We start from the raw sequence: 16,541 nt of genomic DNA on the forward strand, positions 1-16,541 counted from the left end.
GACAACTTTCTAGCTATCATTAAGTCTTCAGAGCATGGCCCTTAGTATTGAGAACTATAAAACGTTACACATTCTTTTCTAAATTATATATAAAACAATATATTCCAAAGCCAATACAAATTATTTTTGGATGATTGATGATTTTACAATCCTTTATAGCATATAAGCAATATGCTATTGCTCATTCTTCACAGCCAACCTGGGTAGAGCAGCTGGTGGCTTACATGACATTTAAGATTCTAGAAAAGGCCCCTACTCAAAAACCACAAGTTTTTCATTTGCTAAGATGACAAGCTTCTCTTATTGAGGTTTTAGTTAATAAATTTTATTTAATAAATAATAGTTAATAAGGTTTTAGTTAATAATATGAGTTCCTAATATGTAATTGCATAGGACAAAGCTAAGAATTATAAGGATACAAAACAATTACAGTTTGTTTTTTTTTAATTTTATTTTTTTTAAGATTTTTTATTTATTTGTTAGAGAGAGAGATACAGAGCGCAAGCACAGGCAGACAGAGTGGCAGGCTAGAGGCAGAGGGAGAAGCAGGCTCCCTGCCGAGCAAGGAGCCCGATGTGGGACTCGATCCCAGAACGCTGGGATCATGACCTGAGCCGAAGGCAGCTGCTTAACCAACTGAGCCACCCAGGCGTCCCACAATTACAGTTTATATTCTTACTAAAAGCAAAATCCCTCTGGGAAAAAAACAAACCATTTTAAGCTACTCAATCATTTATACTTCAAGTCCAATCAGTCTTCCTAGAGAGCAGTTATTTCTAATGGAAGAACATAAGAAAACTGAGTGTCCAACAGAGTAAACAGAACCCATATTAGAGAGCTTGATGTTTCATAAGGCTAATGAAAGACATTTTAAAACTGGTTAGCTATCAAACTGTTAAAAACAAAAACTATTACTTGAGGGGTGGGGAAAGACCTATTTAGACTTTCCTTCTTGGGAGAGGTCATTAAAGCACCCAAGGTACAATCTGCAACTTCTGAAGAAGCTGAGTCTGTTTATTTTGAATTACGAAAAGATGACTATAAACCTAACCAGAAATATTTGAATTTCAAATTGTCCTCAAATTATCTACAGATTAAAAATAACGAAAACATGTACTAATATAACTTTTAAAAGTTTAAACTGACTTCATAACAGTACAAATGTCTTACAGATAATACCTTTGAAATGTAAGTAAAAACCAAATTAAGATTGCCCCAGCTTATCCACCAGAATCAATAGCTAAACAAAATATGAATCTTACGCTCTGAAAATGGCATTCTATATATAGGTAAGATTATTGGTTGTGTAAGCTAGAAAAAAGTTACTATATTTTTTTAATGATTTTATTTATTTATTTGACAGACAAAGATCACAAGTAGGCAGAGAGGCAGGCAGAGAGAGAGAGGCAGAAGCAGGTTCCCTGCTGAGCAGAGAAGGATCCCAGGATCCTGCAATCATGACCTGAGCTGAAGGCAGAGGCTGTAACCGACTGAGCCACCCAGGTGCCCCAAAAGTTACTACTATTAAAAAAAATTCTGGAGGGGAGGGTTGCCTGAGTAGCTCAGAGGGTTAAGCCTCTGCCTTCAGCTCAGGTCCTGATCTCAGAGTCCTGAGATCGAGCTCCACATTGGGCACTCTGCTCAGTGGGAAGCCTGCTTCCCCCTCTTTCTCTGCCTACTTGTGATCTCTCTCTCTCTCTCTGTCAAATAAATAAATAAAATCTTAAAAAAAAATTCTGGGGTGCCTGTGTGGCTCAGTCATTAAGCCTCTGTCTTCAGCTCAGGTCAAGATCCCAGGGTCCTGGGGTGGAGCCTCGCATGGGGCTCCCTGCTCAATGGGAAACCTGCTTCTCCCTCTCTCACTTCCCCTGCTTGTGTTCTCTATCTCTCTGTGTCTCCCTCTGTCAAACAAATAAATAAAATCTTTAAAAAAAAAAATTATTTTAGCTAATAGTGAAAGTATCTACAATTAATACCAATTTTTGTGGTAATTTAATTACTTATGGCCCAGTGTTCATCTTCACCAAGAAAAACATCTTCTAGGCTATGTACTTTAACTCAGAAAACACATTTAAGTCTGTGACACGAATTCAATATAAATGCTTTTAAGAGGGGCGCCTGGGTGGCTCTGTCAGTTAAGCAGTTAAGGTTAAGCGGCTGCCTTTGGCTCAGGTTATGACCCCAGGATCCTGGGATGGAGGCTCCCTGCTTAGTGGGGAGTCTGTTTCTCCCTCTCCCTCTGTTCCTGCCCCCTGCGTGTGCTCTCTTATGTTTGCTCTCTCTCTCTCAAATAAATAAATAAAATCCTTTAAAAAAGTGTTTAATAAATAAATGCTTTTAAGAGACTTGGAAAGCCTGAGGTCATCCACGAAGTTTAAATTTTAAAGCACAATGAGGTCTTTATCCTAAATAATCAGTTGAGACCCTGCACTAGCCTAAATGGATAATGTACCACTATCATTAATAAAAGGAGTGTTAGGAACACATGCTATAGAATCAAACTATTTGTTTTGAATCCCACTGCTACCTCTTACTAGCTATGTGACCTTGGATAGTTACTTTATTACTTGATCTTTATTACCTGATCTGAATTATGAAAATAATGATAGTACTTAACATCATAGGGTTGTAAAGATCACATGAATTACATTCAAAAGCACTGACACTGACACTTGGTAAGTGTTCAATAAATGTTAGTTTCATTATTCACTGATTCTTACTAGACAGGAACACTATACCCAAGGACTATGGGTATTTAATTCCTCCTATCATCTTCTGATTGCAAAGAAATGGATAAAACCGGTATGTATCCATAATATATTCAGAAAGTAGTAGAGAAAACTTACTTTTGAAGTGACCTAGTAATAGGAAGCATACTTTCTTTCAACTGTAATTTAGAGAAATTATCTTCCGAAACCTATAAAAACACCAAATATAACAAGATATTGAAAATATTATGTAACTATAAACTTAAGTACCATTTAATATGTGAATAAAAAGAACAATAAAAAATATTGTCCGTATTTCCAAGGAAATAATTCTAGGAAGTAATTTTCAATGAAGCATTACCTATTTTCTCTTTATTCTAGGGATGCCTGGGTGGCTCAGTTGGTTAAGCATTCACCTCTGGCTCAGGTCATGATGCCAGGGTCCTGAGATCAACTCCCATGTTGGGTTCCCTGCTCAGTGGGGAGCTTGCTTCTCCCTCTCCTCACTCTCCCCCTTCCCTGCTTGTGGTCTAATAAATAAATAAAACCTTTTATTTATTTTTAAAGATTTTATTTATTTTACAGAGAGAGGGACAGTGAGAGAGGGGGAAGCAAGGGGAGTGAGAGAGGGAGAAGCAGGCTTCCCGCTGAGCAGGGAGCCCAATGTGGGGCTCAATCCCAGGACCCTGGGATCATGACCTGAGCTGAAGGCAGATGCTTAATGATTGAGCCACCCACGTGCCCCTAAATAAAAATTTTTTTAAGAGATTTTATTTATTTATTTGACAGAGAGGCACAGAGAGAGGAACAGAAGCAGGGGGAGTGGGAGAGGGAAAGCAGGCTTCCTGCCGAGCAGGGAGCCCAATGCGGGGATGGATCCCAGGGTCCTGGGCTCATGACTGGAGCCAAAGGCAGATGCCTAATGACTGAGCCACCCAGGCGCCCCCCCTAAATAAAATGTTTAAAAAAATAAATAAATATTTGCTCTTGATTCTAAAAAGTAACTACTATTTAAGATTCATCTTTCAAGTATGCTTCTAAATGTATGTCCAATAAAAATAAAACCTTGACTTGAAATGATAACTGTAAGAATAAGGTTACATCTCAATGATGTCTAAAAAAGGATGGAATACACTCTATTTGTTAATCATTCAAATGTATAGACAAAAATTAAGTTAATACAATTCAGGGTGTGACAGTTTCCAAGAGATGATCCATTAATTTGTAATTAAAACTGAATTTCAGGGGCGCCTGGGTGGCTCAGTGGGTTGGGGCCCCTGCCTTCGGCTCGGGTCATGGTCCCAGAGTTCTGGGATCGAGCCCCGCATCGGGCTCTCTGCTCAGCGGGGAGCCTGCTTCCTCCTCTCTCTCTGCCTGTTTCTCTGCCTACTTGTGATCTCCATCTGTCAAATAAATAAATAAAGTCTTAAAAAAAAAACTGAATTTCATAAAGCTCTAATGAATAAGAATAACAAAACAGTGACAATAAAAATATTTATTAAGTATACTTATTAATATACTTATATTTATTAAGCTATTTTTAAATCAGGTTCTAAGTACTACATAATAAGTACTTCACATAGTTTATCTCAATTTATCTTCTCAACTTCATTTTACAGAAGAGGAAGCAGAAACTAAAAAGGTTAAGTGATTTGTACAAATACTGCACTTGCTAGTTAAGTGGTAGAATTAGAATTCACAATCAGATTTGGGAGAATATAAACCCTCTGTAAACACTGTACTACTGTGAAGAAAATTCAATCCCTACAGAAGAGCAGTCCAAAGCACAAAAATTTCTAAGTTCCTAGAAAATACACAAAAACCCAATGGTTTTAAATGATAAAATTTTATATCAACTATAAGAAAAGCCAAACTCATGGTAACAAAACAAAATTTCAGAAAACGAAAGTTATGTGGAGAAGTATAAGTTGAAAAGGTTTTCTAGGACTCCCCAAATATAAATACAAAGAGTTGGACTATACAAATAATTCTGTAGAATGTTAAAAAACAACTCCTATAATTCTCCCATACTACAGTTGTAACATTGTTAGATCTAAATAAGATGCTGTATTTCTAACCAATCATGAACTAAACAGAACAATCCTTTTAGGGTTACACACAACTACAGAAATCTATTAGTATTAATTTGAGTGAGTTAATTTCTGAAAAAAATAATAGCACAACTCTACAACATGTGTTTTGTGGCGTGTTTATTAACATAAAACTATAGTGGTCAAGCTGAAAAAGATCTAGAACAAAATCATATCTTCATAGATCTCAATTCACATTCACAGGTCTCAATTCATAAATCAAGTTTGTACTTACTTGCTTAATCTCCTCTTCCAGTTCTGCTGTTTTATTCTGATTAAAACTTTCCTGTACTGCTTGAAGATTAAATAACATTTGTTTCAGGGCTTCAACAGGACCATGATGTTTCCCTCCAGAAAGGGTACAGCTCTGAGATTAAAATAGATGAATGATGAACCAAGCAATTCAGGGAGGAAAAAGTCATATTTTGTATTATTTTCCCCCAATATAAAATTAGTGCAAAAAAACCAAACAATAAAAGTCAATAACGTATTTTGAAAAAATCAAAATTATAACTCAACACCTCCCCTTACCCAGTCCCCAGATGAGTTATTTACAGACAACCATTATTAAAGTTTGGCAGTATTCTTTCTAGTCTCTGCTCTTTTCAAAGAAACAGTGCACCTTCACATTTGCAATGCATTCATTCATACATTTAAAATCACAGATTTTTAGAAATGAGAGATCTTCAGAGCTCAGGTAGGTCAACATGCTTTTTGGGTATGTAAATGAAGGTGGTTATCAGCGGAATGAGGACTAGAATTTCCAATACAGCATTCTATAAACAATTTTATGTTTTCACACAAAGAATGCTAGTTTATCACCTATTCATTGACCACACATTCCTCACTATCTAAAAAACACTCATATCTCAACTATCACTGATTTTATGTGTCCAAGGAGGGCAACAGCACTACAGGTCAGGATTCTTTTAAGAGAATCTATAAGGGATATTTTTAAACTTCTTTTTTAAAGTCTTCTTACCAAACAAATATTTTCCAGAGTACATATTACATATAGCTTCAATATTATGCTATACATATTTCACCAAAATTTTTTAAATAAAGGAAAATAAACGGGGCTTAAAGATCCAACAAGCCTTGGGGCACCTTGGTCGCTCAGTTGCTTGAGCATCACACTCTTGGTTTTGGCTCAGGTCATGATCTCCGGGTCACGGGACTGAGCCCCCTGTGTCAGGAAGTCTGCTTGGGATTCTCATCCTTCCTTCTCCCTCTGACCTTCCCTACCTCTATCTCTTTCCTCCTCAAATAAAAATAAATCTTTAAAATACAACAACAAAAAAGGATCCAATTAGTCTTATACTCCTGATTCTGATTCTTGTGGACACCACCTGAAGCATCATCTCTAAACTACCTCCAACTAGCACTGACTTAGAAGAATTTCTAGCTGCCTGATGCCAACCATAAGGGTCACAAAAGCTTGCCTCTGGAGTGAGTTTTTCATGCAAACTAGTGATCAGAGTTCCAAAAAAGAAAACAATGAAACAGATTATAGAACTGTACTATTCACTAATGAATATTTAATAAATGTTGCTATGACTGACAGCATTTGTCCTGAGGGGTGCCTGGGTGGCTCAGTGGGTTAAAGCCTCTGCCTTGGGCTCAGGTCATGATCCCAGGGTCCTGGGATCGAGCCCCGCATCGGGCTCTCTGCTTGGCCTGCTCTCTCTGCCTGCCTTTCTGCCTACTTGTGATCTCTGTCTGTCAAATAAATAAATTAAAAAAAAAAAAAAGAATTTGTCCTGAGAATCATCATTAAAACCTGGTAGTGAATGTCTTAGATAGCTTTTTGTATAGCTCTCTCAGAACTATAGTAATGTTTCACATATTCTAATAACCAAATAATTTAATCCAAATACAATGTGGTTTAAACTCGATATATACAATAAAAGTGAACCACCTAATAGTACTACAATTGAACAACATGATCACAATGAAATGGGTTGGAAAGAAAATAATTAACCAAGGTAACTTTGGAAAGCAATACTTTGACTGGATATAGTAAGGCTAAGATAAAAAGAACTATACATAAATAATGTGATCTAGTTAGTAAATTGTTTCTTACAAGTATATGGATTAACAATTGTCAAAGTAGGTGTATGCTAAGAATACATGAATAGTTAAGGGATTATGGATAATAGATGGGATTCTCACCAGTGGAAAGAATTACAAATAAGGAACAGGAAAGGCTAAAATCCCCGTAGAACTGGACTGGAGTCAGAGGTATCAGTATGAATGCATGATTTTATACATACATATAAAATATACAGATATAGAAATCCAGATATGCATACCTGGATTAGTAAACATACATGTTTCAGATCTGCCTGCTGAGAAAGTCTAGAATGAATAACATCCCAGTAGCAATAAGCACATCTAGTGCCCAGATCTGTTTCTAACTGCCATTTTCCAATTAAAAAAAAAAAAACAAAAAAACAAAAAAACCACCATGGCCCCACAGAGAAGTGCTCAAAAAAAAGGATAAGAACATGTCAAAGGACACAGGGGCCAACCTGAAGTAACTCAGGAACTCCTTATGGCCCAAACTGGAACAATTTGAGCAACAAAATAACAATATTGTATTAAAAACTTAGAATAATTATAGTATATGGGGAAAAAAAGGAACAGGTCTTCATTCCACAAGAATTTCAATTAAAAGAAAAGAAGATCCACCAATGGGTGCTAAAATTAGTGAGTGAAGTTTTGAGACTCTTTGCACAGTGTCAAAGTATCTCCCCATATTTATTAAATACAAGGAGAAACTATAATTTTACTAGAGAGAGGGCCAATAAACACCAAGTATTCAAGGTTAAAATCATAAGTATTAACATAATTTCATATATTATTACATTAACACATTGCTGTGGACTGAATGTGTGTCCCCCTAAAATTCTTATGTTGAAGCCTAATCCCAATGCAATGGTATCTGGAAAAAGGAATTTTGTGAGGTAATTAGGTCACAAGGGTAGAGTCCTCATGAATGGGATTAGTGCCCTCATAAGAAGAAACACAAGAGAGCTTGCTTCCTCCCTGTTCTCTGCTTGTGGGAGAGCATACGGGGAAGATGGCCATCTGCAAACTAGGAAGCAGGACCTCACCAGACACCTTGATGCTGGACTTCTCAGCCTCCAGAACTATGAGAAATAAATGTTTAAGCCACCAGGTCTATGGCATATTTATTACAGTAGCCTGACTAAAACACATAACAGTAAATCAATGATATCAATGTATCCTGAACCCTCTGGTATGATGTACTGAAAAGGGCATAGCATAATTTCTGTTGCATTCTTGCCAAAACAATAACCTCATTCTAATCGAGAAAAAACTTCAGACAAATCCAAATTGAGGAACTATCTACAAAATAACCAACCAGTTAGTACTCTTAAAAACTGTCAAAGGCATGACAGACAAGGACAGACTGAGGAACTGTCACAGACTGAAGTAGATTAAAGAGACATGACAACTAAACACAATGTTGGACCTTGGAACAGGACACTGGTAGAAAAACTAGTGAAATCAGAGTAAGGTCTATAGTTTAGTTAATAGAATTCTACCTATTTTAATTCCTTGTTTGTGATCATTATAGTATGGCATGTGAGATAACATTAGGGAAGCTGAAAGAAGGGTGACAAGAACTTTCTATACATCTAAAATTGAAAATGAAATGAAATAAAAACATGAAATAAAATGAAATAAAAACAACCTGGCAGTGAGATTATGTGTGTAGTGGCAGGGGAAAAGGGACCAGTTGGTTAGTATTTAATACTCATCCATCTTAAACTTAAAAGAACTGCCAATTTGTTCCTCTACCAGTGCTCTTTACCTAAGTAAATGCCACCACCCAATCTTTTAGCTGCTTGACTAAACACCTTGGATTCATTCTTTGAATTCTATCCTCATCCTACTAGGTCTACCTTCAAAATACTTCCAAGTCTGCCATTTCTGACTACCTTCAATGCACCCACCCTACGCCAATCCTATCCAGAAAGACTAAAGTTTCCTAACTGGGTTCCCTGCTCCTTTACAAGCTCCTTCTCTGTACTCCATACAGCTGCCATTATATATATATATATATATTTTTTTTTTTTTTTAATTTATTTGTTAGAGAGAGAGAGAGAGAGAGATACAGAGCGCAAGCACAGGCAGACAGAGTGGCAAGCTAGAGGCAGAGGGAGAAGCAGGCTCCCTGCCGAGCAAGGAGCCCGATGTGCGACTCGATCCCAGGACGCTGGGATCATGACCTGAGCCGAAGGCAGCCGCTTAACCAACTGAGCCACCCAGGCGTCCCAGCCATTTTATATTTTAAAATGTAGATCTCATCATTTCACTCCTCCACTCAAAACCCTCCAGTGACTTCTCATCTCACCGAAATAAAACATAAAATCTTTATTTCATCACTTATAAGACCCTACATAATCTGGTTCCTGATCACCTCTCCACACCTTACTTCTTACCATCCCTTCCCTTGTTCATTCTGATTGAGCAACCCTTTTGGACTCTAATATTCCTTGAACATGCCAAATGCAATTCTGCCTTGGGGTTTCTGCACTTACTATTACCTCTACATGTAAAGATATTTCCCCCATGTATATCTGGCTTATTCACTCATTTTAGATTTTTGCTCAAGTATCACCTCATTAGAGGTCATCCCTGACAACCTTAGCTAAAATTATACCCTCATTTTCCTGTCCGAACTAATTTTTCTTCACAACACTTACAGTATTCCCTTATATATCACATATTATATTTTTGTTTAGTTTTTCTAATTGAAATAAAATTCCAAGACACAAGGATTTCCTCTTATTCACTACTAGGGATACAGCTCCTAAAAATGTGCTTAGTACTCAAATATCTGCCAAATAAATACTTGATAATTAAGCTTAACTTACCCAATATCTGCTGTAATATCTTACACAAAGTTCCAGGGTCAAACATATTATGACAGCCTCTACTTTCTCTAGTAAATTCCACAGAAGGAGTTCATTTTAGTATATTTTTCGGCTAACTTTTGAGGACTTAACCTCTCAAATCTTCCATATTTTAAAAGTATGATTTCAATATTTAACAGCCATGGCTATATTTCTATGTCAAATGATATATACTTTCTTATGTGCACATATACACATTTATACTTTATTTTAGGGTTACTTACAAGATGCACATATGCTGATTTTGCAAAACTGGATAATAATTTTCCTATTTTAAATTTTATCATGATAGATTTATCATATTTTCTTAGAAACAGAACTCTCAATAATTAACAGTTGTATGGTAAAATATAACTTACTCTATAATGATACGCTTTATACATTGCCCCCCCCCAAAACATGATAATTTAAGCTCTCCATGATAATTTAAGTTCTCTGTAGAGTTCAGTCCCAGGTCCCTCTACTTTAGAATATTAAAACAAAATTATCAATAATTCTAGGAGTGATGGTTTTATGCATTTGTGTTAAAAGACGGAATTTGGGTGACTGGGTGGCTCAGATGATTAAGCGTCTGCCTTTGGCTCAGGTCATGATCTCCAAGTCCTGGGATGGAGCCTTACATCAGGCTCGCAGCTCAGCAGGGAGTCTGCTTCTCCCTCTCCCTCTGCCTCTCCCCCAGCTCTCTCTCTCTCTCTCTCAAATAAATATATAAATCTTAAAAAAAGAAAAAAAAGAAAAAGGAAATTTTAATCATTTTTTTGTTTTTTAACACCTTAGAAATTAAAATTTGTATATTAGTCATAAATCCTCTTTTAATAATTAAAAAAAACTTTTAATAAGTTAAAAAGATTTAACTTCACCTACCTGATTATCATTATTTAAAAAATCATCAAGGAACCCTTTAGCACACTTTGCCCTTGAAGTTTGTTGAGGAGTATCATCAGAGTTAACAGGAACAGGAGACTTGCTAAATAGGATTTAAGGATATAAGATAGTAATTTAATTAAGTACCCAATTTATAAAAATTCAAGTATAACTAAATGGTTATCATTTAAACAGAAATAGTCACCAAGAAACAACCATTATAGATATGATTCATATTGATTTTGCTTGGTAATTCCCTCATCTTCTGTCTGAACTCATACGAAAATCTAACCCTTCCTATCTCCTTGTTTCTCCTTTAAAGCTTTAAGTTAAAACTATAAAGAAAGTAAAAAACATTAGTCTTTAAATAAATAAGCCTTCAACTATAGGCTATACTCTAAAAGCTGTTTTGTTCAAAATAAGCAGTACACTTTCCTAAATAAACACAGTTAGTTACCCAATGATAGTAAAAACCCCCCACAAATATATGAGTTTCTACTGGAATGGCAGGTACATCCTCTTCCATGTCAAATAGGGCTTACCCTCCAGAATTAGCATTTACAAAGAGGACAAATTACTTTGGGAAAAACACTAATTTTGAAATTAAAATTCCAAAGTTCAAATCCCAATCCCATTATGTGATTACATAAAATTTATTTATCTAAATTTCAGTTTTATATTTATAGTCCCACTTATCTTACAGAAGTATTGCATAAATTAACTCTATGTACCTGTAACATGTAAAAAATGCTCAATAAATATGTTTATTTCTTGATGTTTCAAGGGACAGTAGAACAAAGGATAACCTCAGCAAAAGTCAGAAATTTCCCAAAACAAATTCTATTAGTCACAGAGAATAAATAAACTCATTCATATATCAATATAAACTATGTTTCTAGGAATGCTTGGGTGGCTCAGTCAGTTAAACGTCTGCCTTTGGCTTAGGTCATGATCCCAAGGTCCTGGAATGGAGTCCCACACTGGGCTTCTTGCACAGCAGGTAGCCTGCTTCTCTCTGTTCACCGCTCCCCTGCTCCCCCTGCTCATGTGTGCGGGATTGTTTTGCACTCTCTGACAAATAAATAAATAAATAAATAATCTTTAAGAAAAAAGAAAAAAAAAGTGTTTCTAATTCAAGTGCTCAGATATCTAAGAATCCTTCTCTAACATTTAAATGTCACAATTCCATTTTTTTCTTAATGATTAACAGTAGTTCATTATTGGCTCATTTGATTTGTAACTTACTATGAGCTTTTCTTGCTCCTAAGTAATCTTTTTGCCCATCCTTTATGAAAGGAGTTTGCACATCCATCCACTACCATCAAAAAGCATTTACCAGATTACTGAAGATGAGTGTGGGGTACATAAGGATTCACTATACTGTTCTTCTACTTTTGTATTTTTTTGAAATTTTTCATTTTAAAAATGTTAAATAAAGAAAAAGTAATTATCTGATTGTGGTTATGTTCTACCTTCTGGTATAATCCTTGAATACTTCCTAGACAATTTTTGTTTTGATGACAGATTGACAATAAGTTGTCAACATGACACTTGACTGAGGTCAGGTCTATTCCTTCTCCTCACAATCCATCATTCATTTTATGTACAAACATATCCATCACAATACGAATTCAATCTTCCAAAAGTCAACATCTATACATTAAGTACTGGACCAAACCAATGATTGTAATAATAATCATACAAACATAAATTATATTATCTAATTACATAATACACTACACACATTCCAAAATTTTACTCATAAATACCTCTGATACTGTTTGCTCACCTATTTTGAGTGCAAGTGAAAGCAAAGTACTACAGTTATAGTACTTTACAAAGGAGACCTCACGAGAAAGTAAGAAATTAGAAAATAAGTTTAAGAATTAAGTGAGCTAGTTAATCCAAGTTTTAAAAAGTAAAGATACTATTGAACCAACAATTGAGAAATGAAGCGAAATATGGAAAAAAATATTCTGGATAATCATCACCACTATTAACAACTACAAGAAAGCTTATCGTAAGTCAGAAATTGTCTTAAGCAGGGGTGCCTGGGTGGCTTAGTTGTTAGGCATCTGCCTTCTGCTCAGGTCATGATCCCAGGGTCCTGGGTTCGAACCCCGTATCAGGCTCCCTGCTCACCGGGAAACCTGCTTCTCCTTCTCCCACTCCCCCAGCTTATGTTCCCTCCCTCGCCATGTCTCTTAACAAATAAAATCTTTAAAAAAAAAATTGTCTTAAGTACCTTATATATATTTTCTAATCAAACGAATTCTCATAGCAACACCAAATAGAAAAATAATTTATATAAGGTCTTATACAAGGTAGAAGTAACTTGTACAAAGTAAAATTTGTACAAAGCAGTAGTAATTTGTTAAAAGCAGAAGTATAACTTATACAAGATGTTAGCAAAGAAGTCACTGAGCTGGGATTCCAAACCAGATTTATACTGAGTGTCCACATTAAAAAAAAAAAAACAAGACGTTCCTGAGAAGTGATAAAAAAATGGATACAGGAATTAACAGACTCTGTCTATAACAGACTATAAAAGAATGAAAGTTTAAACAGAAGACGATAAATTTTCAGAGCCTAAGGCAGGATACAGGGTTACCAAGAATGCATTTCTGATGAGTTCAGATGTAAAAATATTACTAGGGAAAAAACTCTCCTACTTAAGCTCAATTCTTACTCCACACTCACACTCATAGGTATCTAGGTAAACACTGCTTTAATTACTCTGAGAAGCTATGCAGGAAGGTTAAGCATACAAATGAAAATAATCTTAGAAACTAAAAATTTATACCACAGACCATACAAAAATTGCACCGCTGTTTAAGGAAAATAACTAAGCAAAAGTAAAAGGTAAATGAAAACAAGTGGATAGCTGCATAACTCCACATATGGAGAGAATATAGAAGGAGAAAGAACTTATTGGCTATGATTCTTCATATTAAACATAAATCACTATTTTATAGTGCAACACAAGAAACATGTAACAAAGACAAGTTATATAATGTGCCTAAGGTTATGAAACATTACACCATCTTGTGGTAACAACTGAAAAATGCAATTTAAAGAAAACACAAAGCAATGTTCTATAAAATTAACATTCATTATTATTATCATCCATTTATTTATAAAATAAATAAGCTGTTCACATGACATTTTTCATTTGGAAAACTAAAGTTTTTTCATCATAACTTACGTACAAAGTAACAGGAATATTTTCCCATGATCTTTCTGCTTCAAGTTTATCTAATGAACAAGGACTATCATCCTTTTTTGTAGACTTCGGTAACTCTTTAGTACAATGCTCTAGATTTCTCTTGGCCTTCAGGATAAGCAATTCAATTTTGTCACCTAATTTAAAAGATCAAATTCATTTAAGAGAAAAAAACAGCACAGCAAACTCTCAAAGGCAACAAATAATTCAGACTAATTTGGAATATACACATAACTGTAACAATAAACTTTTTTAATAGGACATTTCGAAAAAGAAACGGGGAAAAGACATTTCCTAGGCACAAAATGCTACACGAAAGAAGACCATTAAGTGTTCAAAAGATTTATCATTTCATCATTACATCAAGAATATAGCATAAAAGCTCCTAGACATTAGGTCAAATTTACAGCACTTTCTTTGATTCTTAAAAACAAAGCAAAGCAAAGCAAAGCAAAACAAAACAAATTACCACTGAATGGCTTTTTGGTTTGTCCTGGGAGAAGTGGATTCTCACACTGACACTGGCTATGTTCAGAATCACATTTATATTCATTAATTAATCCTTTATCAGCACTCAAGGAGTCTGAAATGTTTGAGGGTTCAAAAGAATATTCAAAACTATCTAATTTATTCATAAGTCGAGAAGTTCTTTGTGCCTGGTAACTATGTCTAGGGGAACACTGATCTTCTTTAAATATTTTAGAAATCCTTTTTTGACTATTTGTGTCGGGTAGCAAGTCTTGATGGTGGAGCCAGACTGGGTATGTGAAATCAGGTAGACTAGTTATTCCTGAAACATTAAGGTCAGATTTCTGACTAGTGAGCCATCTTGGGTAATTCTTTTCAAGTTTGTGTTCTGAACTGTCTTTGAAAGACAACTTCTTGGAAAATGATAAAGATGGATCAGAAACGTACTTATTAGTCTTATTCACAAGTTTTGGGTTTTTTAGCCTACCACGTTGCTTTCCATTTTTATTTATGTATACAACAGGAGTAACTAAGTTATCTTTGCACATGGGAGTGGAAGGTTCTTGAAAATTTTGATTCTTTTCAGTATCCAATGAACTCAGTCTTCGAATGCATTTCTTGTTTTTCTTGCTATTTCGGTGACTTGATCCAATGCAAGTTAAAGAAAATGACCCATCTGCTGGAAGTTTTAATAGATCATCAGTTGTTAGGCTAATGCAGTCTATGTCATTAACAGTCATTCTTCTACAAGATAAGGACGAGAAGCTTTTTTTGGGATCGAGATTTTCAAAAGCTGAAAAACAAAGCGCAGTTCTGTTTATTTTCCTCATTACACATAACAATAGTTCTTAATACTCAAGAGTAAATAGAATTAAGAATTTAAGAATCATTTTTGCTGCTTCCTTTTATCTTCACTAAAGCTTTGATTCAAAATATAAAAGATATAGGTTGATGAAATACAATGTACTTTTTCTTTATATCTCTCTAATTTACTTTAACTAAGTTCTACACTTTTCTTTCCAACTCCTAAATTTTCCCTCGTTCTTTAACTTACTGTTTCTTCAACTCTTCTCATCATACCTGATGTACTAATACACTCACATTAATATTGGTCACTTAAAATTGGCTGTAACCTTGAAGAAAAATATGAACTAAACTAGGTGGAAAAATGGTTTGCTTTCTGCCTACAAAACCTGCAAAAGCATTAACACAAAGAGAACAGCTGTTCTAATACTCTTCTGGAATATAGTGCCCACATACTTCTAAGAGTTGAACGCAAATTTTTTCCATACAAGGGCCATTCCATAAGTACTTATTTAAGTGTTACCTGGGTTATCAACAGATGTATTTTCCAAACTTGTCTTTGTGGAAGACTTATCAAGGTAAAACTCTTAACATCTTATATATTATCCCACAGAATACAGATCAGGAAGACTAATAGAGTCTTATTAATTGGGATTAATCAAGAATGAATTCAGAAAGACAGGTTTGTTTAAATTAGTTAATTTAATTGGTTTGTTTAAATTAGTTAAACTAGTTAATAAAAACCTAGAACCACCATGTCAATGCTATTTCCATTATGCTGTAATAAAATAGCTTAAGGGTTTAGGATCAACCACCTGCTCTTATTAGTTGTATTCATCACCTTCCCTCCAAGGTCACAAGATTTCAGCTAAAAATATGTGAGACTCAAGAGAATTACAGAACCATTTAAGAAAAATATCCAGACCTCAATATTATAAAAGTCATTTTTATCCCAAAGGAAGAAAAAAGTGTCTAGCTTTTTAAGACTACAATGCATCTCTCAAATACTTCAAATCAGTGGACTAAAATAAAATAAAATAAAAAATAAAAGCATACCATTGTTTGGTCTATAAATATAGTTGGAGAATTCGGGCATATTAGCAGAACATCTATCAATGTTAATCTTTCCAGTGCTTGCACCAGGATACATCTGGCTTAAATCAAAATCATCAATATAGGCCTGTAGAGCCTGAGAGGCAGAACTGTACAGTTTATCCTTATACTGAAAAGAGTCATCAGATTTAGAGGAATTACTACCACTCAGGCTGCAGCTTGCTAACAGAGAAGATACTGAAGATTGCTGAGAACAAACTCTGTGTTTTGTAATAGACTTTGCCATGGCTTCCTCAAAATGGGTTATTTCTATTCATTTCTCTCAATATCTGTAATACAAAAACAATAGGTTAAGGTTCCATTAAAAGGAGTAACAGCCATATAG

At 35.1% G+C, this 16,541-nt stretch overlaps 1 protein-coding gene across 5 annotated transcripts in view; it reads right to left on the reverse strand.

Annotated features, from left to right (window-relative positions):
* The window catches only part of C13H18orf54 (chromosome 13 C18orf54 homolog), a 62,239-nt gene that overhangs the window by 43,188 nt on the left and 2,510 nt on the right, over positions 1-16,541 (reverse strand). For 4 of the 5 annotated variants that reach the window (XM_032311407.1, XM_032311409.1, XM_032311408.1 and 1 more), the window contains 6 exons: positions 16,160-16,485; positions 14,301-15,092; positions 13,818-13,968; positions 10,609-10,711; positions 5,034-5,165; positions 2,847-2,917 (listed from right to left, as the gene is read on the reverse strand). In XM_032311407.1, the coding sequence (XP_032167298.1) occupies positions 2,847-2,917; positions 5,034-5,165; positions 10,609-10,711; positions 13,818-13,968; positions 14,301-15,092; positions 16,160-16,442 (1,532 nt within the window). In that variant the 5' untranslated portion in view covers positions 16,443-16,485. The remainder of the gene's footprint in view (positions 1-2,846; positions 2,918-5,033; positions 5,166-10,608; positions 10,712-13,817; positions 13,969-14,300; positions 15,093-16,159; positions 16,486-16,541) is intronic. The other variant, XM_032311412.1, reaches the window with a different exon arrangement.

Source organism: Mustela erminea, chromosome 13, assembly GCF_009829155.1.
Source record: "Mustela erminea isolate mMusErm1 chromosome 13, mMusErm1.Pri, whole genome shotgun sequence".
In the NCBI taxonomy this organism is placed as follows: domain Eukaryota; kingdom Metazoa; phylum Chordata; class Mammalia; order Carnivora; family Mustelidae; genus Mustela; species Mustela erminea.